The sequence below is a fragment of the Herpailurus yagouaroundi genome, unplaced genomic scaffold, assembly GCF_014898765.1.
Source record: "Herpailurus yagouaroundi ecotype Mexico unplaced genomic scaffold, PumYag 184, whole genome shotgun sequence".
NCBI classification, from domain to species: Eukaryota; Metazoa; Chordata; class Mammalia; order Carnivora; family Felidae; genus Herpailurus; species Herpailurus yagouaroundi.
The window spans coordinates 7,479,378-7,505,782 of record NW_024412415.1 but is presented as its reverse complement, the minus strand read 5'-3'; the positions used below and the strand labels follow the sequence as shown (position 1 = coordinate 7,505,782).

The window sequence follows — 26,405 nt, the reverse complement described above, 5'->3', positions numbered from 1 at the left end:
TGTTTATAGCAGTACTATCAACAATAGCCAAAGTATGGAAAGAGCCCAAATGTCCATTGATGGATGAATGGATAAAGCAGATGTGGTATATATATACAATGGAGTATTACTCAGCAATCAAAAAGAATGAAATCTTGCCATTTGCAACTACGTGGATGGAACTGGAGGGTACTATGCTAAGTGAAATTAGTCAGAGAAAGACAAAAATCATATGACTTCATTCATATGAGGGCTTTAAGAGACAAAACAGATGAACATAAGGGAAGAGAAACAAAAATAATATAAAAACAGGGAGGGGGACAAAACAAAAGAGACTCATAAATATGGAGAACAAACTGGGGGTTGCTGGAGGGTTTGTGGGAGGGGAGATGGGCTAAATGGGGAAGAGGCATTAAGGAATCTACTGAAATCAGTGCTTCACTATATACTAACTAATTTGGATGTAGATTTTAAAACATAAAAAATAAAGTTAAAATGTGAAAAAAAATAAATAAAACGTTAAAAAAATTTTTTTAAAGGAAAAAAAAAAAAGAAAAAGCTTCATAACTTGGCTAATAGGGCCTGGGTCTCCTGTGAGAATAAGAAAAGTAGTCGCCTCCATTCCCATCTGAGCTGCTGAAGTACTCTAATTTGGGTAGCAAAGGGCTGAAATTTTCACAGACAAAACACCAACCCAGAGAATTGCTGAGGAGGTGAATTTCCTCAAGGAACCAAGAAAACTCAAAAGGCCTCGGCAACTGGGCTTCCCCTATCCGAGAAGGTGATGGCGGAAGGCGCTGTCCGCGCGCCAGGAATGCTCAGATGCGCGTGGAATCTACCTGCCCCAGGCAAGTTGGAGCCAAGGCCAAGCGACTGCCCTATATCCCGGCAACAAGTCCCGCCTACCTCTTTCTCTCACTCGGCCCCTCACTTCCTCACTTAGCCGAGCTCCCCTCAACCAATCGACGCACAGAACATCGTCAGTTTGGGCGGTGGTTGGAGGACTCCCGGGATCCATCACTCGGAGACTCCACCCCCCCCATTTCTTCACAGCCTTCAGCGACGGAACTGAGCCGAGCGTTTGTGGGCTGCTGGGCAGGCGGTTGCGGTAGGTGAAGAGGGGCAGGGGTACCTACAGTTTTAGATCCTCGGTCCGGGTCCTATCCCGGGATACCACAGAGGAGCTTCGGGGCCTGACTCGTATTGCCCAGCCAGTTCTTGAGGTCAGAGTGACGGAGGCCCGGGTCTGGACACTGGCATTGCCGGCTCTGTTCTGGACTTCCTAGAGAGAAGGGGGTAGGACTGGGGCTCCGGTGCGAGCAAAGTTTTGGTTTGGGTGGGTTCAAGCGACTTCGGGATGGGAGTGGAGGTTCACTGGGACCCCGGCATCAATTCATCCAGAGCCTCTGTGACATTTCTGCCCCTTTTACTTCTGGGCCCTTGCGCTGGCTGGGCTCTATCCTGGAATTATTCAGACCTTACCCCAGGCAACCTTCCTAATCTCAAAGGTCCTTCCTGAAGGAGGGTGTCAGCCCAGGCTGTAAGACTAGATAGTTATGAAAGCCCCAGCAGCGAGGTATTGGGTAAGAACATGGATTTTGGAGCGGCAGAGGTGTGGTTTCCAATCAAGGAATCACCATAGATGTCAGTAAGGTACCCTAGACTTTTGTTACCCTTCTGATCCTCAGTTTCTTCATCTGTGAAGTGATGGAAATGCCTCTTCCAGTGTTTCTATTAAAATAAGAACTTATAAAATAAGGTATATAGTCCAGCTTCTACCTGTAATGAGCACATGGGGCTTTGCATATGACATTACTCTCTGACAGTATTTTCCAAACAGCATTTTTATTATCCTCATGTCTATGGAACTGTGCAAGGCCTTTGGTTCATGTCCTATTGAAAACAGAATTTAATTGGCTGAGGACAGAGTGGTTGCAGTTTGGAGATCTTTGGAGCAAAGTGCAGAATATTTGTCTCCACTGGAAATGTCCTAGACATTTCTTTGTGTGTGTGCGTATGTGTGTGTTAAAACACACATAATGTAAAAGGGCCCATTTTAACTGTTTAAAAAAATTAATTAAAAAAAATTATTTATTTACTTATTTAGGGAGAGGGAGAGTGAGAGGGGAGGAGGGAGAGAGACCAAATAGTCTCCATGCTCAGAGTGGAGCCCGACTTGGGGCTCAATCCCACGACTGTGAGACGGTGACCTGAGCTGAAATCAAGAGTTGGACCCTTAACTGAGTGAGCCACCCAGTGCCTCTAAAATTTGTGAATTTTTATTTTTAGAGAGTGTGAGTGGGGGAGAGGGGCAGAGGGAGAGAGAATTCCAAGCAGGCTTTGTGCTGTCAGCTCTGAGCCCAATGGGGGGCTTGATCCCATGACTCTGGGATCAGGGATTTGAGCCGAAACGAAGAGCCAGACACTCCACTGACTGAGCCACCCAGGCGCCCCTCATTTTAACCATTTTTAGATGTACAATTCAGTGGCACTCACATGGGTGTGCAACCATCATGATTATCCGTCTCTAGAACTTCCCACTGAAACTCTGTACCCATTAAACGTAACTCCCATTTCCCCCTCCCCCAACCCCCTGGCCACCACCATTCTATTTTCTGTCTCTATGGATTTGACTGCACTAGGTACTTCTTACAAGTGGAATCATTTGATATTTGTCCTTTTGTGTCTGGCTTGAGAAATTTCATTTTTAAAAACAAACTTTATTATGAAAACAACTGGAATGCCGAGCCAGAAGAGGAACCCAACTGCCCTTTTGTCATCTTTATATCTATAACATAGGAATTTAATAAAAGACATTTTAAGTTTAGAGAAACTTCTTAAAAGCCTATTACCTTCCTTCAGTAGGTAAACAAATATCTCAGTACTGCATACTTAACGCTGTATCCTTAGAGCCAGTCCTTACAGTTCTGTTTTTCCAGCTCAGATTCCAAATGAAAATGTTTGAGAGCGTTGAGTCTACAGCTACAAAATCTGGCCCTGATCTTTGGGCTGAAATCTGTTCCTGTCTGCCAAATCCTGATCAAGAAGATGGTGCCAACAATGCCTTTTCAGACTCCTTTATGGATTCTTACCCTGCAGGCACAGGCCAGAGGGAGGCCCCAGATTTTGCTGATCAGCCAGCTACAAAGCCTTGGGCTCCCTTGCAGGATTCAGAAGTGTATTTAGCATCTCTAGGTGAGTTAAATTACTTTCTTTTATGTTTTTAATCATAAGCTGGTGGTTTTAAGGAAGCATGTTAAAGTTACATCAAACCTGTTTTTTTAACATGTATTTTTTTAATGCGTATTTATTTTTGAGAAAGAGAGGGAGACAGAGCGAGAGCGGGGGAGGGGCAGAGAGAGAGAGGGAGACACAGAATCTGAACCAGACTCCTGACTCTGGGCTGTCAGCACAGATCCCGACATGGGGCTCGGGCTTGAACTCACAGACTGTGAGATCCTGACATGAACCGAAGTCAGATGTTTTAACTGAGTGAGCCACCCAGGCGCCCCTCAAACCTGGTTTCTAATCTTAATTATTATTATTATCATTTTGTATTATTATTTTATTTATTTTTATTTATTTTTATGTTTACTTTTGAGAGAGAGAGACACACAGAGTGTGAGTAGGGGAGGGGCAGAGAGAGAGAGAGAGAGAGAGAGAGAGAGAATCTGAAGCAAGCTCCAGGCTCTGAGCCATCAGCACACAGCCCTATCTGGAACTCAAACTCACAAACCGTGAGATCGTGACCTGAGCCGAAGTCGCTTAACCAACTGACCCACCCAGGTGCCCATTATCATAATTTTTTAATGTTTATTTATTTTTGAGAGAGAGAGACAGTGTGAGTAGGAGGAGGGACAGAGAAAGAGGAGAGAGAGAATCCCAAGCAGGCTCCGTGTTGTCACCCAGTGGCCCCCTTAATTAGTATTATTTTTAGTCCTCGCCACATGTATTTGTCAGGTATAATCCTAGGGGGTTTCAGGTTGGTTGTTGGGAAGGAGCACCCTTTTCCTTGTATATCCCTTAAAACTGTCTTTGTTACCTCCTGCCTCTGACTGTATCATCTGAATTCTGCTTCATTTCTTGCCATTCTGTACAATCCTCTTGCCTACTATTGGTGGCCCATATGTTCAGATAACTCAAAAGTGTCAAACATTATGCCATCCTGAAAGAAAAGGGCATGGCCCCAGAGCTGCATTTGGATTTCTGATGAAACTATTATATTGAAAAATTGTTGTACTAAAAAACTGTTGTATTAAATAGGTTGATTGTTGGAATGGGACCATGTTGACATAAAATTCAGTCTACCTCTTGTTAGTTGTTTAATTTTGAAAATATTTCCTGAATACATCTTGTGTCCTGTGGCCTTAAGTATTAATATTTAGAGAGACTCCAAATACAGGAAAGAGATTCAGATTGTCCCATGCAAGGGGAAAGAAAAATATCAGTCTAGGGCAGTGACTGCTTTAGAATTGTGGTATCCTTTTATTATTAAACACCCATGAGATTCATCTTTGTGTCACAAAACCAAACCTAGGAATAATTATTTAAGAAAGGAAAGGCAATTCAGGAAGAAGCTTTTGAGGAAGGACAGAAAGAAGAGTCAGAATAGAGTTTACAGGATCTGTAAGAAAAAGATATGAGAGAAACACAAGAGGAATGATGGATAATGAGAAATATAAGGGTGTAATGTGAAATTTATCGGGAAGCCACCAACGTTAGGATAGTAATACTTGCAGCCTGCAGCCCTGGCCAACGTTGTTGACAATTGTGTTCTTTTTTTTTTTTTTTTTTTTTTGAGATAGAGGGCACAAGTGAGTGAGGGCAGAGAGAGAGAAGGAGAGGGAGAATCCTATCAGGGGCAAAGAGAGAGGGAGAGAGAAAGGGGCTCACCCGGGCTCATGTTTTACCCAAAGCCAGACTCGAGCTCACCTGATGTTGGACTCAAACTCACGAACTATCGTGGCCTGAGCTGAAATCAAGAGTCAGATGCTTAACTGAGCCACCTAGGTGTCCCACACAATTCTGTTCAGTGGTAGTCAGAACGATGATAAGGAGAAGAAGCAATCATCTGAGAAAGCTGGAGAACCACATCCTGCAGCTTGTTGGTACTCTGTGCCCAGGAGATGTAAGAAACTTTAATGGATTTGGTGATGATTTGATTGGTCAAGACTGGTTTTGGAAGTTAAAACTCCACTGATCTTTTCTAAAATCAGTTAAGAAGATGATTAAAGGGTTCCTGGCTGGCTCAGTCGGTAGAGCATAGGACTTTTGATCTGGGGGATTGTAAGTTTGGGCCCCATGTTGAGTGTAGAGAATACTTAAAAATAAAATCTTGAAAAAAAAAAAAGATGATTAAAATTTCATTCTCTGAGGAAGACAGGAGCCATTTCTGTGCCTATGGCACAGTCTGGGAGACATTGGCAGGCAGACTTGGAGTATGCAGTGGTATCTATTTCTACCTGCCCAACTTAGATCACAACCGATTAGGGACTCAGCACACTCAGAGAGGGGAAGACTTTGCCACCTCAAAAGAGTACCTTCCACCTTGAGAACCAAGGCCAGATAATACATTGTTTTTATTGCCAAATAAACCTATATCAAAAAGAATCCACTAAGAGCACCAATTATAAAACCTTAGCCAGCTCATGGGGCGCCTGGGTGGCTCAGTCAGTTAAGCGACTGACTACAGCTCAGTTCATGATCTCATGGTTTGTGACTTTGAGCCCCACGTCGGGCTCTGTACAGACAGCTCAGAACCTGGAGCCTGCTTCGGAATCTGTGTCTCCCTCTCTCTGTGCCCCTCCCCCACTCACACCCTGTCTGTCTGTCTGTCTCTCTCTCTCTCAAAAATAAATATTTTTTTTAAAAGTATTAAAAAAAAAACTTAGCCAGCTCAGTGTGAGATCTACATAATTCTTTTCACATCCTCAAGGAGGCAAAAACTCCTCAAATATTTAACTTTTATCAATTGCGGGTTTTTTACATGGGCGAGCTCTTGGTGGCAACTTTCAGCAACAAAAGGTGGTTATTGCTTTGATCTGTGGATGGCAGATGATGTGGCCTGTTTAGAAATGAAAACAGAGGTGCCTGGGTGGTTCAGTTGGTTAAGTGACCAACTCTTGATTTCAGCTCAGGTCACGATCTCACAGTTTGTGAGATAGAGCCCTGCATCAGGCTCTGAGCTGAGCCTGCCTGGGATTCTGTCTCCCTCTCTCTCCCTGCCCCTGCCCTGCTCTCTCTCTCTCTCTCTCTCTCTCTCTCTTTCAAAATAAATAAGTAAACATTAAAAAAAAAAGTGAAAACAGGGGGCTCCAGACTAGCTTAGTCGGAGGAATATGTAACTCTTGATCTCGGGGTTATAATTTCAAGCCCCACATTGGGTGTAGAGATTATTTAAAATAAATAAATAAAATTTTAAAAAGAAGAAATGAAAACAGGATTGCAAATCATAAAGTTTCTGTTTGGGTCTGGGCTTGATATTATTCCCCACTCCCCCCTCCAAAAGGCCATCATTGACACATTTATTATAGTTGAAGGCAAGACTGAATTAAGGCAGAAGGCAAATGGTGATACTGTTCCTTCTGTTCTTCAGTTGTTCAACAATTACACTTAAAATGCACAGAAGAATAAGTAAACATCTATCATCAGGAAGCCATGTAGACCATTCATTGGAATTAGAAGATGTTTGTTTTTATAAGGTCCCAACATCCAGGCCACAAGTTGAGTAACTGTAAAAAACGTTGGGAGATTTTCTTTTATGAAGAATTTAATCACACATAGAGATCTTCAAGGTCTCTGATTATTGAGTTCCCATCAAGCCAATTTTAGTGTCTAATGAACCATTGGATCTTTCATTATTTTCTCTAATTCTTTCTCCTGAGGTTTGGAAACTACTTCATGTCATTGAAACAAAAAGAAAAACCACTTACTCCTCAGAGAGACTGTATTCAAGGAGTTGACACATGTCAAGCCAGGGAAAACAAGTAATTCCTTAGAGAGATACCTGCTGGCTTCTGTGATTTCAAAGAAGACATGCCACTGATTTATTTATGAGAGCCTATGGCTTTTTCCCTTTCTGGGGTTAAATGTTTCTTTGATACAATCCAGAGTTAAGACATTGTGAAGGAAAAAGAAAAATGTACATTTCCCTGTACATGTCCTCAGAAAAAATGAGCTCTTTTGCAGGGAGTGTGAATATACTCATCAGTGAGAGAATTTTTAAGTTGTCATGTTGCATTTTAGATTTCGTTTCATTTTATACTCACTTTCCTTGTTAACTTCTCCTCATCTGTTTTTAGAGAAGAAACTGAGAAGAATCAAAGGTTTAAATCAGGAAGTAACTTCTAAGGACATGCTTCGAACCTTGGCCCAAGCCAAGAAGGAATGCTGGGATCGATTCCTCCAGGAGAAGCTAGCATCAGAGTTCTTTGTGGATGGATTTGATTCTGATGAGAGGTAATTGGTTCTCAGTCCAGTTCCAGGTGACAGTATTTCACTGAGGGCATTTCTCTTTCTCTAAAGAATTCAGGGAGAGTGACATTTGAGTCGAGATATTGGTTAATATCAACATCAGCTTTTCTGAGCTCAAAACTCATCCTTTTTTAAGGTTGCTCTCTTTGCTCTTGGTCCAGTAGCAGATTTTTGATAGTATTTTTGCAAAAAAGCAAATACCCCACCTACATCTTGATCACAGATTGGACAGAATTGAGGATAAAGCATTGTCTTCTTTTCCAAGTATACAATGTACTTGAGAAAGTAGTAACCAATTATCAACTGGAACAGTATCTTACCTGTAACTCCCTATTGCCTTACAGAGTTTCTATCACCTTGTAGGCATTCAAATTTGTATAGACTGAATTTATATAGCATGAATTTCCTAAGCATCTACTGTGTGAAGGCACTGTGCTTGATGCTATGGGGCTGGGGGTGCTGGGGCAGAGGGGAGATGTAAAGAAATTTTAGAGATCCCTTTTTTTTCCTTTGGTCCCCACAACTATTTGGAGAGAGATGACAAATACACATAAAGATGAACCTAACAAAATAAGGCAGCATAAGAAAAGAGCCGGGTGAGTGGAAGTGACAGAGCATGCTTTGGGAGTTGAGAGACCACTGAGCTCCCTGTGGGCTCTGGTGTTTGTGCCAGAGAAGAAGGCAGGACTTGAACAGTATCTTCAGGGGGTGATGGATGCAGAGAGGAGGAGACGGCATCCTGCCACAAAGAGCTGCATGGTGCCCAACACCCGGGAGAGTCGCTCTGCCACTTACTGGCTCTGTGTCCTTAAGGAAGTAACCTGTGTGTGCCTCAGTTTCCTGCTTTACAGAGCAGGAATAGTAACAGGAATATGTAATAGTAATATGCTTTCCAGGAATAGTAACTCTTACCTCTTGGGTTGTTATGAGGGTTAAATGAGTTACTGTGTATAAAGTGCTTAGAACACACCTGGCCCCTGGTAAGTACTATATAAGTGTTAGCTATTATCATTGGTCTTGATGGAATTTTAAAGTTCAGTAAGAAATTATTCAAAAAAATTGGTGAGGGAAGTAAAAACCCAAATTTGAAACAAAAGGTTTTAGGGAAACATGACCTAAGTTTGCAACATACCATTAACATTGATTTTAAAAAGCCCCATGATGTCAGATGAAGCTATGGCTGCTGAAATCATGGACAGTAGGGAAATAAAACTTGATAGTTACATTTTACTTTTTGTTCTAAGTTTGTTTATTTATTTTTGAGAGAGAGAGAGAGAGAGAGAGGGAGAGCATGGAAAGGGCAGAGAGACAGAGTGACAGAGACAGAGAGAGAGAGAGAATCCCAAGCAGGCTCCTCACTGTTAACGAGTAGCCCGATAAACTCATGAGCTGTAAGATCATGACTTGATCTGAAATCAGATGCTTAACCAGCTGAGCCACCCAGGCGCCCCTACATTTTGCTTTTTAATTTGCAAAGTGCTTTTACTTACATTATCTTAAATATTGCATTAGCGTGCCCTTAGATTGTTCAGAAATCATGTGGCATCTAAAGTCAGGCCAACTACCTACCCTCTGAGGGTTCAGAAAATAAAACACATGTTGCATTTTTCTGTCTCTAAAGACTCAATCCCGTTGAGCCTTCAACTGCCCCAAACACAAAAGACTTGAAGATGTACACATTCCCAACACACTAATAACTTGGTATTTGATTCTTGCTCCCCTTGAATGTTTGCCTCCTCTCCAATTCTGAGAAGAAAAGACAAAATTTTCTATGTGATTCTCAAGTAGGAATTCTTTTTCTCTGAAATCAGATCAGCACCAAGGCTCAAGGTCATGTTTCTGTGTGTTTATCAATACCTAAAATGATATGATGTTCCCTTTTTTTTTTTTTTTTAATTTTTTTTTTCAACGTTTATTTATTTTTGGGACAGAGAGAGACAGAGCATGAACGGGGGAGGAGCAGAGAGAGAGGGAGACACAGAATCGGAAACAGGCTCCAGGCTCTGAGCCATCAGCCCGGAGCCTGACGCGGGGCTCGAACTCACGGATCGCGAGATCGTGACCTGGCTGAAGTCGGACGCTCGACCGACTGCACCACCCAGGCGCCCCTGATGTTCCCTTTTCTATAGAAGCAGTTGAAACAATTCTATGAAAAGTGTTGTAGATGAAGATTAAAGGCCCCTGGAGTACCTTAGTCCCCTGAGCTGTGGGCACTTGTTCCCAAGCTCCATCTGTGGGAACACATCTTTCTATCAGTGTTAGAACAAGCACACCAGAAATAGATTTGCATTTATTTGCAGACTTCAACATTTATGATTTAAACAGAGGCCATTTTGTAGTGGAATTGTGTGGTTCTTCATGTACGTGAAGGCCAGGTAGGTGACCCTCATCATGGCATGCTTTTGGCGCAGGAGTAATGGGCTGAGAAATCCTATTGTCTACACCAGGATTCCCCCATTTTAGGTGTCTCAAATCTGCTGGTGATGGCTTTACTTCTGGGCTCGAGACTTTGGGCTATTTAAGAGCATAGAATAAGGTTTATATTATTTGTGGTCATTTGTAGTTTACCATGAGTATCTAATAAGCTTTAGAGTGGAGGATCTTGGGTAATTAAGGAAGGTGGGAGGGGGCACTTCCCCTCTCTGCACAGATGCAAAGGAAAAAAGAGCCCTCTGGCATAGTGGCTATTTCTTTGTGGGAGAAATTGCTGTGCAGATGTTTCCATCTTGAGGACTTGCTATAGGATGAAATAAACAAACAAAAAACCCACAAAAATGGTGCTTAGTGCAACTAAGTGCTGTAAGTATAATCGAGTCTCAGACTGCCTCAGGTATAGGAGATTTCAAGATGCTCCACTAATAGTTTGGTATTTATTTGAACGTTTCCTCCCTCTGACAGTTTCTCTCCACTCCAGTTTTGAGGAAGAAAAGACAGGACTGAGACATAAGCTCTTCAGCTATTCTCGTCAAGCCTTCTGAGGCTCTGCATTTGAAGGGGCCTGGTGCTGCTTATAGCCAAAGTGCCCACTAGGGGGTAAATTATGCCGCCGAGCTGCCAGGATGCACAGCTGTCAGAGGAAGATCGGGGCGTTCTCCCCGTTAGCAGTGAAAAACAATTGTAGGAAGAAATTGGTGGTGGGCGGGAAGGCAGCATTTGAGTAACTGAGATAATCATTAAGTGATTAATCAGCCAGGTCTGATGCGGCCACCCTTTTCTCCTGCTTTCTCCTAGCACCTTGGAACATTTCAAGAGGTGGCTCCAGCCAGATAAAGTAGCCATCAGTACAGAGGAGGTCCAGTATCTGATTCCTCCAGAGTCCCAGGTTGAGAAGCCAGTGGCCGGGGACCAGCCAGCAGCCGCGGAACAGTAAATTGCACACAAGCATGCCCAAGCAGCTGTCTTGGGTCCAGAGGGAACAGCGGAGCAGCAAGGAGAAATCTAAGGAGGGAGGGTAGCCCACGCTCCCACTCAACAAAGCAAACAGCTGTGGGCCCCTGAGGACTGGCTTGGGGCTGGCATGTGTGACTGTCCTGGATAAAGTGACTGACCCAGCACATGCTGGATCAAAATACCGCTTTCCTCTGTGTCTCACACCTTGCCTGAGCCCTGTTGCTACAGGTGAGAAGTCTGCTAAGAATCTAGTGAAGGAGCAAGTATGAAAGTATTTGGAGAAACTGATATCCTTGTGTAGAATATATAAGCTCAGTGAGCCATATTTTTGCTTGCCTCTTCTGGATGTTCCTGCCTGTATCCCAAGTATTTCTTTGGTTAATTGTCAGTGGTAAGTGAGGCCAAGGAGAATCAAATCTGCCTCCTTGGATCCACACCCCATGTGGGGCTCCTCTAAGTTTGTAATAAATACAGAGACTTTAGGAAAAGAGGCCGCACTTTTCCTTTGTCTGATTTGTTCCTTGTGGAGAAAAGGGACAACAGTGTGACAACTTGAGTGTTTGTGTGTATATGTATATTTTTTTATTTCATGCATGGTTTCTCCCCTAACTTCCTCTTGCACTTAAAAAGGGCCAAGCTTCAAATTAGACTTGTAAATTTGGTGTTGGTATTTGACACCCCTTCTGAATAGTTCCAAGCTTCTTGCGGCAGCTTTCCTGGCTGAGCCTGTGCTTCCCTGTTTATAGTGTTCATGTTCAGTCCGTGTTGTCTACATAAAGCTTTTCTGATGAGAATAGCTGTGTGTGTGGTGCTCTTGAACTGCTTCTCCCCCAGAGAGATGCTCCCAGTTAGTGGGGAGGTAAAGACAAGTATTTGACAATGCAGGAGACCTGAGAAACTTTGCAGCCTTCTATTTTTGACATGAGCCCTCTGACAAGCCAAACCTCACCTCGGTGCTCTTAGGGTGGGATTCTGTGGCCAGATTTCTGCAGCTCTGACTCCATGGAGCTTCTTCCCGGGTAACAGGTTTCAAATCCCTAATGATGGAACAGAGTGACCATAAAAATCTTCAGAGAACATGTGGTCATATCTAAATCAAGTATTTGCACTGTCAAAGGATGGGAATCAACCAGATAATTCCATGTATTTGCTGAATTATATGAATTTAGGGGGAGGTGGCAATTTCCAGATATATTTTCCTTCTTTAAAATTGATAATGGGGGCACCTGGGTGGCCCAGTTGGTTGAGTGTCTGTCTCTTAATTTGGGCTCAGGCTGTGATCCCAGGGTGGTGGGATCAAGCCCTAGGTGTCTCTCTGCCCCACTCCCCCCCCCTAAAAATAAAAAGAAAAATTTGACTAATGGTATTAGCTTTATTCCTACTGCTTTTTAAAAAATGTTTACTTATTTTTGAGAGAGAGAGAGCGTGAGCAGGGGAGGGGCAGAGAGAGAGGGAGACAGAGAATCTGAAGCAGGCTCAGAGCTGTCAGCGCAGAGCCCGATGTGGGGCTAGAACTCAAGAACTGTGAGCTCATGACCTGAGCCAAAGTTGGACGCTTAACCGACTAAGCCACCCAGGTGCCCTCTACTGCTTTTTACTTTTATTTTTTTTTTAATTTTTTTTTATTTTTTCCTCTACTGCTTTTTAATAGTAGGATACCTTTGACATAGAGAGCGACTGTCTGTGGTCCCCAAACACTTTGGGGAAGGCAGACACTTAACAGTCATCTGGCCCTGGACTGAGCTTGCAAGTTTCTGTCTCTGCCTGGGGTTCAGGTGCTGGACCACACTTCCTACGGGGCCATCTGATGGCTCTCATTGGATAGATTTTTTTTTTTTTTTTTAAAGACTGAGTTTTCTTTTCCCTTCATGATAAACAAAAATGACTCTTTCTCAAGTAACAACAATTTAAGAAAAAAGCAATAAGGTCCCAAAACACCCTCCTAAAGAGCAGTCAATCAGACAGAGAATGTATCTGCACCAGAAAATAGTGTTTTTATAGTTCAGTGAAGATTCTAGCTTTGCCTTTTCCCTACCTCCCATTTCCTAAGAAACAGAAATTTTAGTATGAGAAGGTGGGAAATTGAGTTAGAGGAACTGAAGTGGAGTTAGAGGAACTGCAGGACTGGAAGGCTTTTAGCCTCACGTGAAAATCTGGGTGAGGTATGGGATGAAAGTCCTAGATCTTCAGCTACCTGCTCACTTTACTCTTTAAAAATTTTTTTTACATTTATTTATTTTTGAGAGACAGAGCACAAGCGGGGAAGGGGCAGAGAGAGAAGGAGACACAGAATCTGAAGCAGGCTCCAGGCTCCGAGCAAGCATTTAGCACAGAGCCTGACAAGGGGCTCAAACCCACGAACCATGAGATCATGACCTGAGCTGAAGTCAGTCACTTAACCAGCTGAGCCACCCAGGCGCCCCTCACTTAACTCTTTAATAGAGGCAGATTTCCACAGAAGGGAGTTCAGCGAGTTGCAACTATGGTTTCTTTTCTTCTTCTTTTTTGTTTTTTTTTAATTTTATTTTTGAAAGAATGAAAGCACAAGCGGGGGAGGGGCCAAGGATCCAAGGTGGGCTCCTCGCTGACAGCAGTGAGCCCAATGCAGGGCTTAAACTCAGGAGCCATGAGATTACAACCTGAGCCAAAGTTGGGCTCTCAACCAGCTGAGCCACCCAGGTGCCCCACAACTATGGTTTAGAGGTGACAACTTGAGTGATGGCTCTTAAAACAAGTGAAGCACAATTTACCAAAAAATTTAAGTTTTTATTTATTTGTAATCTCTACAGCCTATGTGGGGCTCAAACCCACAAACCCAAGTTCATCCTCCAACTGAGGACGCTCCTCCAACTGAGCCAGCCAGGCACCCCATAGCGAAACCAAATTTGATACTAGCTTCCGAAGCTAGTTTTTTAATATAGACTTAACTTAGACTATTAAAATGGTACTAAATTTGAATCTAAGAGTCTCGGGTGCTATCTTTATCTGCCTTGTGGCTTACTGTGTGATCACAAGTCAAATGATCTCTTTATATTCCAATTCTCTTTCAGAAATTGGACTAAGTGTAGGAAAAATTCTACTGGCCAGAAACGCTGATCTTTTTTCTTTGACCCTGGAAATTTCCAAGGAACTCCAGTTAGCACTTCCTCAAATCAGATTTGAGTTGAGAGGGCTCCCTAAGTGAAACAGAGCAAATGGAGCAATATTTAATGCTAAACCACAGAGCCAAGGGAGGACAACTTTTGCCAATAGGGCAAAGCAGAAATGATGTGGCATACCCAAAGAAGGTTGGGTTACAGCCAGGGAGGAAAGGTAAGTGACTGCCACACTGTTCTCTCCTGCCACATGGCACGCTCATCACCCAGGGCTTTGGTAGGATCAGGGCTGGAATGGCACAGGCTTGCATCCAGTACCTGTTCCAGAAATAGGCTCTGGATGTAGGGACAGCAAGTAAACAAACATCCCGCCAGCTGTTGCTGAGGTGTGCCTCTCCCAGGCAGGCCTGCCCACCAGGACTGTTGCTGGAAAAGGGAAAACGCCCTGGGGCCACTCCCTGGCCCTGCCTTGGAGTGGCTCCCCGAGATTAAGAAAAGCTCCAGCCACATGAAACAGGCAATATTTTCCTGAAAATTCCAAACCATCCCAGCCAGCTTTGTCCCTACTTGAGTTATAAGATTCAAGACAGGACACTGCCATAGCAATCTTAGGTCTGTGGGAGAGTTGTTTACTTGAACCCAGAAGTGGGTTATTTCAGGCACGGATTCATTCACCTAGCCAATATTTGTTGAGACCCTGCACTGTGCATGGTGGTGAATAAAGCGAAACCACATCTTCCCACACAATGATGCAAGGAGAGAGATGGCCTAGCTAATTAGTGCTGTCATCACTGGTGCTGCGGAGTCAAGACATAAGCACAGGGAGCTTTAGAGCATGGGGAAGAAGATAGGAGAACCCTAGGCCGGTCAGGGTGGGAAGTAGGAGAGAGGCTGTGTTAGGGAAGCCGAGTCCAGAAAACTGAGTAGCAGTCAGACCATGAAAATAGAGGGAGAAGAACGTGGGGACAGAGAAAAGTCCCAGAAGAGGAAAACAGCATGTACATTGGCCTAAAGGCCAAAGAAAGTTTGGAGACCAGAAAGTAGTTCAGTGTAGCTGGAGCATGAAGGACAAAGGAAGAAACATCCAAAGGTGAGGTTGGGAAATTAATAAACAAGGCCAGGTATGAAGGGCTTCCTAAGCCATGTTAAGGAGCTTGGGTTTTATTGTGGGGACAAGGAGATAATGGGTCATTTTAAGAGGGGTAGTGACAGGATCAGATTTGCATCTAGAAAGATGCAAGCTATGGTTGCCATGGGTATGACATGATTATACTGATTAGGGGAGCACAGATTCACACTTGGCAATGATATGTCTATATGAAATAATGCAATTGATGGCTTGTGGTCTTATTTTTATTTTCTAGCTTGATTTCTTTGAAGCTATTGTTTCACGATTACAGAACAAATAGAATCATGGTTGGCAGACCTCAGAGGTGGCCATATCAACATAGCACGTCCCACCCTTTCATCTTAAAGTATGATGGGGACATGGCTCTCTTGGGATGTTGGGTCAGCACTCCCTCCCCTTGAACCTGGGTATGACTATGTAAGTGCCTTGCTAATCGAGTACAGCACAAAGAATGTGACTTCTGAGGCTAGGTCATGAAAGCACTCCTCTCTCTCTCTCAACATGTTCCTTGGTAGTTCTGAGCCAACATAGAAGATGTCTGGCAACCTTGAGGACACCATACTATAGAAACGCCATGGAGAGACAGAGGGGCTGGCTCTCAGCAGTTTAGCCCCCAGCATGAATCTTCCCACCCAGGCATCAGACATGTGAGAGATTAAGATGATTTCAGACCCCAGCCTTCAAGCTACCCCAGTTGACACCAGGTGGAACAGAGACAAGCTGTCCCTGAGAAGCCCTGCAGACTTATGAACAAAATAAATGCCGTGGTTTAAGCCATTGGGTTTGGAGCTGGTTTGTTACACGACAATAGGTAACTGGCACACCATGACCTACGTTTCGGGTTTTATGTAGCTAATTTCAGGTATTTTATTTTTCAGTCCCTTTTAGTTTCTAATGGTTACAGAATTTTAATACTTAATTCTGGATGCAGTATGGAGAGGAGCAAAATTGGATGCAGGGGCCAGCTGTGAGGTGACTGCGGTTGTCTAAGAAAAAGATGACTGACCTGAGGACTTTCATCTCCACTTAGGGTAGAGAATCCTGCAAGAAAATGCCACTCCCCTGCCCGGGGATGAGAAATAGCCAAATTATCTACAAAACCGTAGCTTTTCTTGAGTCTGCAGGAAGCTGAGGTCACAAGACAGTGAAATAAAGCCTCTTCAAGGAGAGAGAGACACACGTGAACAGTCTCAACTTTAGCAGAGCACGGAAGAAAGAGGTGGCCATCATACAAGTGGGTAAGAAGAAATCAACAAAAACTTTAACAAAAGCTAAAAGGCTACACATGGGCTAGTGTGTCAGTTTAGAATAGCTGGAGACTATTCCAGACACAGGAGAGTTTGTACTCACAGTGTTTTTCCAGAGGCCTCCCCGGAGGTTCAGAGAAAAACTGGGAGCTGGGCAGGAAATGGGAGAGGGCTTTCCTCCCTGGTGGCGCAAGCATGAAGAAGTTGATTAAGGCAGCTGCTTGGCAAAGGCAAAAAGCCTCAGCTGCTTCCAGAATCCCTCTCTTAAGCAAAAGCCTTAAGCTGCTAAGGAAGGGGCAACAGATTCTTGCTTTAGGGGGAGTAATGAAAGCAAAACTCACCTGCTTTGGGGTGAGGAGTAAAAACATTTCTGTCCTTCTTTGCCACAGGCAAAAAATCCACTGCTCTGGTGAGGAAGAATGGAAGCAAAATCCCTCTATCCCAAAGGGAGAAGCGGGCAACTATAGGGCTGAGGATTCAAGCAAGGGTCTGCTCTGTTGGGGGAGCGGGCAAGAAACTGGCCACAAAAACCAACTGCAGATAGTAAGGCAGAATTTGGCTTTCTGAGGGAACAGGGGCAGAAATAATGAGAAAGCCTCACTCCTGACCTTGGGATGTGCCTGAGACTAAAGCTGAACCAGGATAACAGAGACGCACCCCCTCAACCCACCCCCACTGCGTGTCTTACCCCTCCAGGAGCCTGGCTCCACACGACAAGCAAGAGCACTCCACTGCTGGTGTAGGGCAGGCATGCAGGGATGGTTGAGGTCCGTGGAGCAGGAACCCAGAAAAATCCTCTGACACACCAGTCCACACTCTAAGCAGCCCACTACTAGAGGGATTCAAAGTCTGTGATGCACTAAGGTAATGGTGGGAACAACATAGCCCAAACCCTGCCTGACCCCGAACTAAACAGACTCAACCCTCAGACCAACAGAAGAGGCATGGCCACTTCCAGACATAAATACCATTTACCTCAGTCTCTACTGTTTACATGCGATGGGCATTCAATAAAAATTTATGACGCATATGAAAAAGAAGAAAAATAAAAATCCATCGTCAAAAGTTACAGAAATCAGGGCACCTGGGTGGCTCAGTCTGTTAAGCGCCCGACTCTTGATTTTGGCTCAGGCCATGATCTCATGGTTCATGAATTTGAGCCCCACGTGGGGCTCTGCGCTGGCTGTGCAGAGCCTCCCTGCTTGGGATTCTCTCTCTCTCCCTCTGTCTCTGCCCCTCCCCTGCTTGCTCTTTCTCTTTCTCTCTCTCAAAAAAAAAAAAAAAGTTACAGAAATCAACAGAACCAGATTCACAGATGACACAGATTTTGGAGTTACCAGATAGGGACTTTAAAATAATAATAACTAATATGTGAAAAGGTCTAGTGGGAAAGGGTGGACAACTTGCACGAACATTTAGGGAGTCTTGGCAGAGACACAGAAACTATGAGAAAGTCCAATGCAAATGCTAGAAATAGGCACTCCTGGATGGCTCAGTCAGTATAGCATCCTACTCTTGATCCTAGGGTCGTGAGTTCAAGTTCCATGTTGGGCACGGAGCCTACTTAAAAAAAAATGCTAGAAATAAAAAACATGATACCAGAGATGAATTCCTTCAACAAGTTTTTCCATAGTAGGTACAGCTGAGGAAAAACAAACAAACAAACAAACAAACAAACCAATGAACTTGAGAGAGGTCAGTAGAAACCATCCAAGCTGAAACACAAAGAGGGGCAAAAAGGAGTGGGAGTAAAAAAAGAAAACCAAGCTTCTAAGATCTGTGGGAAAATATCAATCAGTCTGATATACGTGTAATCTGAGTCCCAGAAAGAGCAAATGGTGCAGAAGAAATATTTGACGAGATGATAGTAACGCAAACGAGGATGTGGCTCTGAGCCTAGAGAGAAGTGGATAAAGGAAGCATTTGGAGGGGAAGAACCACTGGAACTCAGTATCCTAGTGGAATGAAGTGTGAGAGAGTAGGAGTGGAGCCTGACACCTGGGTTTGGCACGAGGGAGTGTGGGGTGGCTAGCAAGTGGTGTTGCTGGGTGTGGAATTTCTAGCCTGGCTTAGCTCTCCGAAGCCTGTGCTCCTTGGATGCACCACACTGCCTCCTATAGGCTCCACTGGAGCGACAGGTGGGTGGGTCTCTGCTCCTTGAGGCCCCACCCTCCAGCTGGAGGCCATCTTAAGCGGTGGTACTTCCCACCGTGAGTCAATGTGTGGCTGAGATATACTCATCTCCTGGCATTCTCCCCACCTCCTTTTCCCAGGTGCTACAGGTCACAGATTGTTCGGAAGTAAAGTTTTTCTCTTCCCAAACAGACAGACTCTTTGCTCCCTTCATGCTGATCCACTTTAAAAAAAATCAGTTATTTTGCAGATAAGCAGGGAGGGAGGAGGCGGAGATAGGTAAGAGGGATGGTACCTATGTGGGCATGCATGTGTGCACAGGTAAGGAGATGGGTTACTGAGAGTGTATCATCATTTTATTTTTTCCTTTATTGTATTGTATTTATTAGTATTATTTTTTAAATAGGCTCCATGCCCAACATGAGGCTTGAACTCATGACCCTGAGATCAAGAGTTGCAGGCTCTATCTACTGAGCCAGACAGGCACCCTGAGTTTTGAGTATTTTAAAGAATAGAACCAGGGAGCCTGGGTGGCTCCATCAGTTGAGCATCTGACTCTTGATTTTGGCTCAGGTTGTGATCCCAGGGTTGTGGGATCAAGCCCCACATTGGGCTCCACACTGAGCGTAGAGCCTGCTTGCGATTCTCTTCCTCTCTCTCTCCCCCTCTCACATGCCCTTTCTCTCTCTAAAATAAATAAATAAATAAATAAAGACCACTTTTGGTTTTTTATCTTATGTCCTTTTTGGATGAGATTATCTATTATTTTGAGAGAGAGAGAGAGAGAGAGAGAGAGAGAGAGAGAGAGAGAGAGAATGAGTGGGAGAGGGGAAGAGAGAGAGGGAGACACAGAATCCAAAGCAGGCTCCAGGCTCTGAGCTGTCAGCACAGAGCTGGATGTGGGGCTTGAACTCATGAACCGCGAGATCACAACCTGAGCCAAAGTCGGCCACTTAACCAACTGAGCTACCCAGGTGCCCCTGGTATCTCTGCAGAATGCCAAGGTGCAGCATAGCCTTCAGCAGAGCATCTGGTCAACTAAATCATGAGATCTGGGAGACAGGATGGAAGGTGTAGGTTGGATTAGAGTACAGTAGTGTAAATTCTTAGTTGTTTGAAAAACCATCTAAAAATTGTACTCATTGACTAATAAACTGACATGATGCTCATATCTTGTTTGTTTCCTTTTCTTCTTCTTCTCCCCCTTCTCCCTTACCTCCTCCTCCCCCTCCTCCCCTCCTCCTCCTCCTTCTTCTTCTTCCTCCTCACTCTGCTGAGCTGAACATTTTTATTAATGATTTGGATAAGTGCATAGAAGACACCCTTACCAAAAGTGAGAGGATAGGTAATTGACTGACCAACAGAATCAGACTCTAAATTTTTGTAGACTGAAATGATGGGACAAAGCATGAAATCTAATAAGGATAAATATGAAGCCCTTCGTTTAGGACTTAAAAAGTAACTACACAATTAGAGGACACAAAAAGAACTGTGTATTAGTTTGTTCTAGTAACAGAAGACAGACTCAATCTAGATTAAACTATAAAGGGACATTGATTAATAAGGACAGAAGTAGGGCTGGCCTCAAGGTCATCTGGATCCAAATACTCAAGTAATATCTTCAATCTCTTCTTTCTTTCACTCTTAACTTCTCTATTTCTTTGTTTGTAGGTATAGCAGATATAGACCTGGGAGTTCTTTACATCATCCCAGCTTAGCAAATCCAGCCCTTCCAACTCCATATAATAAATCCCAGGGAAGGATTCTGATTGGCCTGGCCTGAGTCACATGCTAATCATCAAACCAATTGCTGTGAGCAGGGAAAGGACTGGCTTTCATTGGCTGAGCCTAGGTCATGAGCCAAAACCTATGGCTAGAGGCACAGGGTACCGTGGTTGGCAATCCCACCAGAACCATTTGAAAATGGGAAGCAAGAGAGAGAGTTGCTGTTACCTGAAGAAAAGCAAAAGGGATGCTGAGAAACCAAAACAACAGATGTTCAATGTCTTTACAGTTCAGTTGAGTCAGTAGTGTTGTGTACCTGCCAAAGTTTATAATTCTAGGAATCAATAGTGGAAATGTACTTAGGGCTATAATAGTATAAAAATAAATTCTGCACCGGCCATACGACTCTGAAGTATCATTTGGGCACTATGAAAGAGGAACACTGACAAACTCACAGTGCTGCCTGGAGTAGGGGTCCAGAGTAAGGAGGCCCAGAAGATCATCTCATTTGAAGAAAGGTCAAGGCAATAAAATTTGGCCTGGAAAGAAAAGATATGATAAACATGGTTAGCCTTAAAATATTTGGAGGAGTCTTGAGCAGAAAAATGAAACACTGACACACAAAGGACAAACTAGGACCACTGGGGGTAAGTTTCAGGGAGAGCAATCACAATTCAGTGTAAGGTAAACTTTCTAATAGCTGTCCAATAATATATGTTCAATCAGGCATCAGAGATATTGTAAAGGGATTCCTTTATTTCATAGAAAGTTGGATCAGGTGACCCCTAAGGTCCTTTCCAGTTATGAAAGTCTATGGTTGTCCATCAGAGATCTACAGGTGCTTGCTGCTCATAAGTCAGCCCTGGACTCCGCAAAATCTTGGAGGAGGAGATGTTGAGCTCTTTAGATGAAATGACCTCCTTAGATGATAATGACCTCTTCCAACAAACATCTGATCACTTACCAACAATCAGTCAGAGGCAGAGCTCTCCAACAATTCTTATCTTAGCCCAGCCATGTGGGACAGACGTTTTGGCAGGGAAGATCACAGAAAGACAGCCCTTGTGCTATTTTATGTCTTCTGAACACATACTATCAGACAAGGTCTTGGATGTAGACAGGTTATTTTAGGGGGTAGGCAAGAATAATGGAGCAAAGAGAATGAGATGGTGAAGGGTCTAGTGAGTGGTTCCTTGTGGGTAGTTAGGGCTCAGTCCCTCTGGGATCACTCTGAGGCGCATAAAAGATCACGGCTCAGAATATCCCCCACTGAGCGATGGGGAAATATGGCTATAATTCCATCAGTCCCCATCCCTCAGTGGTTGAGGTTTGTCTTTTGGGAGTGTTAATCTCCTACTACTTCTAGGCTGCCCTGCAGAGGCTGAGAAAAGCCTCCCACAGAGAAGGAGAAGGATGGTCTATTAGGATTCCTGGACCCAATTCCAATGGGGGTGGGTCGGGTTCTCACACACACAGCACCAAGCAATTCTCATACATCAGCAGGGTGTCCAAGAATTCAACTCATTTCGGACACTATCTTCCTGGAGATGGCATCAGATTCACAAGTTAAGGGTTCAGTCCCACAAAATTGCCTCCCACCCCCTATTTCAGATGCCAGTCCTCAGGCTGTTATTTGTTCTTCTGACCAACTGGCTACAGATTGGAGGTTTCAACTACCTCTTCCTTAGGTTCAATTAATTTACTAGGGGGGCTCACAGAACTCAGGGAAACAACATTTATTTATCAGTTTATTAAAGGATGTGATAGTCAACAGTCAGATGAAGAGATACATAAGGTGAGGTATGAGGAAAGGGCACAAAGCTTCCATGCCCTCTCCAAGCACACCATTCTCCATAATCTTCATGTGTTCACCAATTCCAAAGCTCTCCCAACTCAGTCCTTTTGGGTTATTATGGAGGTTTCATTGCATAGTCATGATTGACTGAGTCGTTGGCCATTGGCTGATTCAGTCTAGAGTCTCCCCTCCCCAGAGGTTGGGGTGGAGGTGGGAGTAGGACTGAAAGTTCCAACACTCTAATCACAAAGTTGTTCCTCCTGGAAACCAGCCGCTGCCTTTGGGTGGAGTCTATAAGTCAACTTCAGTAATTACAAGACACCCTTTTCACCTTTATGGCTGTGAAGTATTTTCAGGAACTGTGGATGAAGACCAAATATATCTGAGAAAGATACTTTGGTCATCTGAATGACTAAATATACATTTCTTACAAGTCATTATATCATAAATGGGAAACTGTGAACATGTCCTGGAACTGTCCATCACAGCCTCAGTTGGACATAGAGGTGGGCTGAAGGGATGTGGGGTAGGGCATCAACAACATCTGCCACAGTCCCTTTCCCATTCAGTCCGGGACCTATCTTCCAGGGACAGCATGGGACCTTTGATTTTCACATTCTAGCTTCTGTGGCCCAAGGAGTTCTCCAAGTTGGCTAATTCAGCATAGCCTTATCTGATGTCCACCCACAGCTATGTTGAGCTGAAGTCTCCCTTCTGGGCCAAGTTTCCTCACTGGGCTGTCTGCTCTGAGGCTACCAAGGCACTAGGCTCTCTAGGCTGCCACCTGTTCTATTCTACACCCACATGTGAGCCTGGAACATGGTGACATTAGGGATACTGGTTGTACTGTTCATTCTACAATGGTCAAGGACAGAACTGGTTGGAGGCTGGATGGGCTCCAAGTTTCCTCTGCTTATGGGCTATTATTTCTTAAGAAGAAAAGGCTAAGAATGACTGAGAATTCACAGACCCTGAGAGACCTCACTCAAAGCCTTAGAGACACTTCTAAGATAGGAAATTAATGACCTAATGTTGGAGGCAAAATTCCTGGCCAGCCCTGGAGGACCAATCCTAGTTGGTCTGTGACTCTAGTTAGTGCTCCTCTGGCCTCCTGGGTGAGCACTCCAAACACTCCCCTCCCCTATTCCTCTCACCCTCTTACCCCTGCATTCCCGACTGGTACTCAGTCTTTCCGGTCACCCCTTCTCTCCTCCTTCATATTAGTTAACTGCCCCCCGCCCAGGGGCTACGTCACCTCTGATGGTCATACTCAAACTCCCTAATTTTGCCTCATTTCTTACCATCCTACTCAGTGCTCTAATACCCATTCCACCACCTGGGAGAAAGGAGGCTGAGCTGTAGGTATTTGTGGTGAGTTTGGGGTGAAATGGAACCAAGGGCCTCCCTAAGGCAAGGAGGGGCTGGGTGTGGGTGTGTGCTGGGGTGGGGTTCAACTTCACCATTGTTAGCTTTAGGGCAAGGCAAATGGATGGCAAATGTGACCCAGCCAGAGAAAGAGCCCGGCCAGCAAATCACCTGAGATCCCACCTGAGACCTTGGGGAGGTGAGACAAATACTGGATCTGAGCCCGGCTCAGGACAAGGCACTTTACTGGGATGGGAGCAAGACAGTGTGGGCCAACTCCTGTCACAACTGTCCCCTTTCCTCTCTCTGCCTCCCTCAGGCCATCTCCATTACTCTTCAGTGGGGGCTTCTCTCATCCTTGTTGTCATGAGTCCCCTGTGCCTCTCTTTGTCTCTTTTCTTGTTTCTGTCTCAGACTCTGCTGTGCTTTGTTCATCATCCCTCAGTCCTGCATCACTGAGACCCTGTCACCATCTCACTTTTTTGCCTCTTCACATTCTCTGGGTCCCTAAATGTGCCTTATTTCTCTTTGTCTCTGTCGGTGTGTGTGTGCCTGTGACTTGATCTGTTTTTCTATATCTGTCTGTCCATATTTCCAGAAGACCTATAACTCCAGAACAGCTGGCTGGAGTGGCTTTTCTGAGAACGGAGCCTGGGACAGCCACCCAACATGCTGAGCAGAGGTGGCTAAGGACATTTCCAGCCCAGGAGTCGTCATGGTAACAGCCAGGGCGGGCCAGGCAGGGGACGTGCAGAACCACGTGGGCTTGACCTTTCTGTGGTGTCACGTTTGAGCGGGAGCTGGGGAAAAGCAGCAACAACTGCTTCCCTCTGGCCCAGCCCTGGGGCTTCCAGGCTGGGCTGAAAGGAGAGAGGGAGAGAGGAAGAGAGAACGGGGACAGCTGGCAACAGAGCGCGTGGACAGACGCGTTAGCCAGAGCCATCCAGAGAATCCGCTGGAGAGCGGGGCGAGCACAGGCACGCACACACAGCTCCGGGTCGTCACCGAGACTCCCATTGTGAACTGACCTGTGGAGGGCACCAGACATCACTGCTGCAGGCTCAGCTCGCGCTTCTCCAGCCTCCGCTCTGGGTAGGTGGTTAGTAAAGGTCAGTCCCCCACACTCAGAGCTCCCCTCCACACTCCTTCAGATCAAATGTCACTTTTTCCATATTGCAAAAGCCTCTGTTGCTCTAAAGAAAATATGCTAAAAGAAAAAGGAACCAAATGATTCTTTCAAAAATAGAAATATTATAAATGCAAAAGTCCAAAGAAAGATACTCAAAATAAAAGGCAATCCTCCCTCTACTTCCCCCAGCTCTGAAGTTCCCTCCACCGTCGCTTCCCATGCCTGTCAAGTCAGGGGGGAGAGACGAGGCTGGGTCCCAGATCCACTTCTCTGACAAGGGCACAAGAAGGGAAGCCAGATATTTTGTTTCCCATGTGTGAAGGAGGCTTGGACTCACAGCCCTCCTCCCCGTCCAGATATACCCGTTCCACTCCTTACACCTTTCTCCTACAGGGCAGACATACAGGCACCGGGAAGAGGTGTCCACAGGTGTCCTGTTGACCCTGCGACCCCTTAAGGGAGAGGCAAGGGGTACAGGGCAGCCTCAGGTTAGCTCCGTAGAGAACACAGCTTACCTGTGGATCTCATTTCCAAACTTTTGAGCCGTGGCCATGCAAGAGATCTCAAGCCTTTTGGGAAACACTGCCTTGGAAAACAAGACCACCAGCTCAGAATGAAAACGAAGCTTGTCGTGAACTGAAAAATCTACATGCAGGAAAGTCATGAAGTGGGCACTCACCAGCCAAGAGGTGGCTGACTTAACACAGCAGCATTCCAGGCTCCTTTTATTCACCAGTCAGCCCAAAATACCCTTGGAGAACTTCATCATGTCACTCAGATAAGGAAAGGGGAAGTCTTTTGATTCTTGGGAGGAGAGGGGACGGCCACAACCCAGTGGTCATAAGCTACCATGCTTTGGGGTGCCTGAGTGGCTCAGTCGATTGAGCGTCTGACTCTTGATCTCAGCTCAGGTCTTGATCTCAGAGTTGTGAGTTCAAGCCCTTCATTGAGCTCTGTGCTGGGCATGAAGCCTACTTAAAAAAAAGTTAGCATGCTTCCAAAAGGCTATTTGAAATGAGTCCTGATTGTATATATTTGAAAGTGGTCACAATGTTACTGAAGATTCAGCATTTTTGAGGCTAACCTTTCTTTCTCTGACTCATAGGTTTACATGTTTGGGAAGTGGTTGACATAACCTCTCAGTTCTGCCCCTACAGAATCATCACTGAATACTTCTATCCCTTACCTGGGGACAGAGTAGGTTTTGGGGACCTTCAGGTACCTGTGACTCTTGGAGCAGTTGGCAGAGGACAGGAAGGAAAAGGGTGACCGCCGCCCCACATGAGGCCCAGGCTCCAGCCTAGCAACAGTCACCCCTCTCCCCTGGCTGCAGTTGCGTCCCTGTGTGAGCATGGGGCCTTTTCCTTCTGCCTAATCCCCTTCCCTCTAGCTCTGGCTTTTCTCCATCAGCCCCTCAACTCACCCCGGATCCCTCTCCTGCTCAGCACCTGGGGCTGGGACAGCTCCCCATGGATTCTGATAGTGTGGGAGCATCTGTGCACCTGAAAGTGGTGTAAGCTGGGGAATGTGGGTCAGACTGGCAATTGCTCCCACCAGGCCAGTGACCCCTAGAATCCATCCCTCCTCTCTCCACTCAAGCTATGCATCAGGTCTGCCTCACCGTCTGGATCTGAATGCTCACTGCGCTAGGACAGGCCATCTGCTATTTCATGCCCATGCCTTCGCTGGCTCTGTTCCCTTTGCCAAAAAGCTCTTTTCTGGTGAATCTGTGTTCTGCTTCAAGACATGACTCGATTGCCACTATACAAGCAGAGCTATCCTCAATCTACCCAGGCTACTCTGTTTCCCTTAGAATTTGTTCTTACCACTATCATAGCAGTCACATGTCTCCACACCTGCCCCCTCCCTGGAGGGTATGCTGTCTGGAAGAGACTGGGTCATATGGATCTGTGGGTCTCCAGAACTTGGCTCAGTGTTGCTCACT

General features: G+C 45.0%; 1 protein-coding gene and 1 long non-coding RNA gene across 5 annotated transcripts; one reads left to right on the top strand and one right to left on the bottom strand.

Moving 5' to 3' along the window:
* The first annotated feature begins 994 nt into the window (after positions 1-994).
* Positions 995-11,636, top strand: CCDC32 (coiled-coil domain containing 32). Of its 3 annotated transcripts, none has more exons than XM_040492293.1 (4): positions 995-1,087; positions 2,924-3,174; positions 7,281-7,437; positions 10,684-11,636. In XM_040492293.1, the coding sequence occupies exons 2-4, from the start codon at positions 2,931-2,933 to the stop codon at positions 10,820-10,822; spliced, it is 540 nt and encodes a 179-aa protein (XP_040348227.1). In that variant the 5' UTR covers positions 995-1,087; positions 2,924-2,930; the 3' UTR covers positions 10,823-11,636. The 3 variants fall into 3 exon arrangements, with proteins under 3 accessions (XP_040348227.1, XP_040348228.1, XP_040348229.1); XM_040492294.1 differs by having other exon boundaries at positions 1,008-1,087; positions 2,919-3,174; XM_040492295.1 differs by lacking the exon at positions 995-1,087 and adding an exon at positions 1,515-1,632 and having other exon boundaries at positions 2,919-3,174.
* LOC121041513 (uncharacterized) lies at positions 7,420-24,534 on the bottom strand. 2 transcript variants are annotated; one of them, XR_005795771.1, is made up of 4 exons: positions 24,360-24,534; positions 20,627-20,710; positions 11,792-11,879; positions 7,420-7,497 (listed from the first exon to the last, which is right to left on the bottom strand). It is a non-coding gene; the product is annotated as an uncharacterized LOC121041513 (long non-coding RNA). The 2 variants fall into 2 exon arrangements; XR_005795772.1 differs by lacking the exon at positions 7,420-7,497 and adding an exon at positions 9,859-9,966.
* Positions 24,535-26,405: the final 1,871 nt, after the last annotated feature.

What these genes read in the sequence shown, in the direction of transcription:
- CCDC32 (XM_040492293.1), top strand. Translation starts at nt 2,931, where the DNA reads ATGAAAATGTTTGAGAGCGTTGAGTCTACAGCTACAAAATCTGGCCCT. An exon ending in AGTGTATTTAGCATCTCTAG is followed by an intron (nt 3,175 to 7,280) that starts GTGAGTTAAATT and finishes ATCTGTTTTTAG; the next exon opens with AGAAGAAACTGAGAAGAATC. An exon ending in GGATTTGATTCTGATGAGAG is followed by an intron (nt 7,438 to 10,683) that starts GTAATTGGTTCT and finishes GCTTTCTCCTAG; the next exon opens with CACCTTGGAACATTTCAAGA.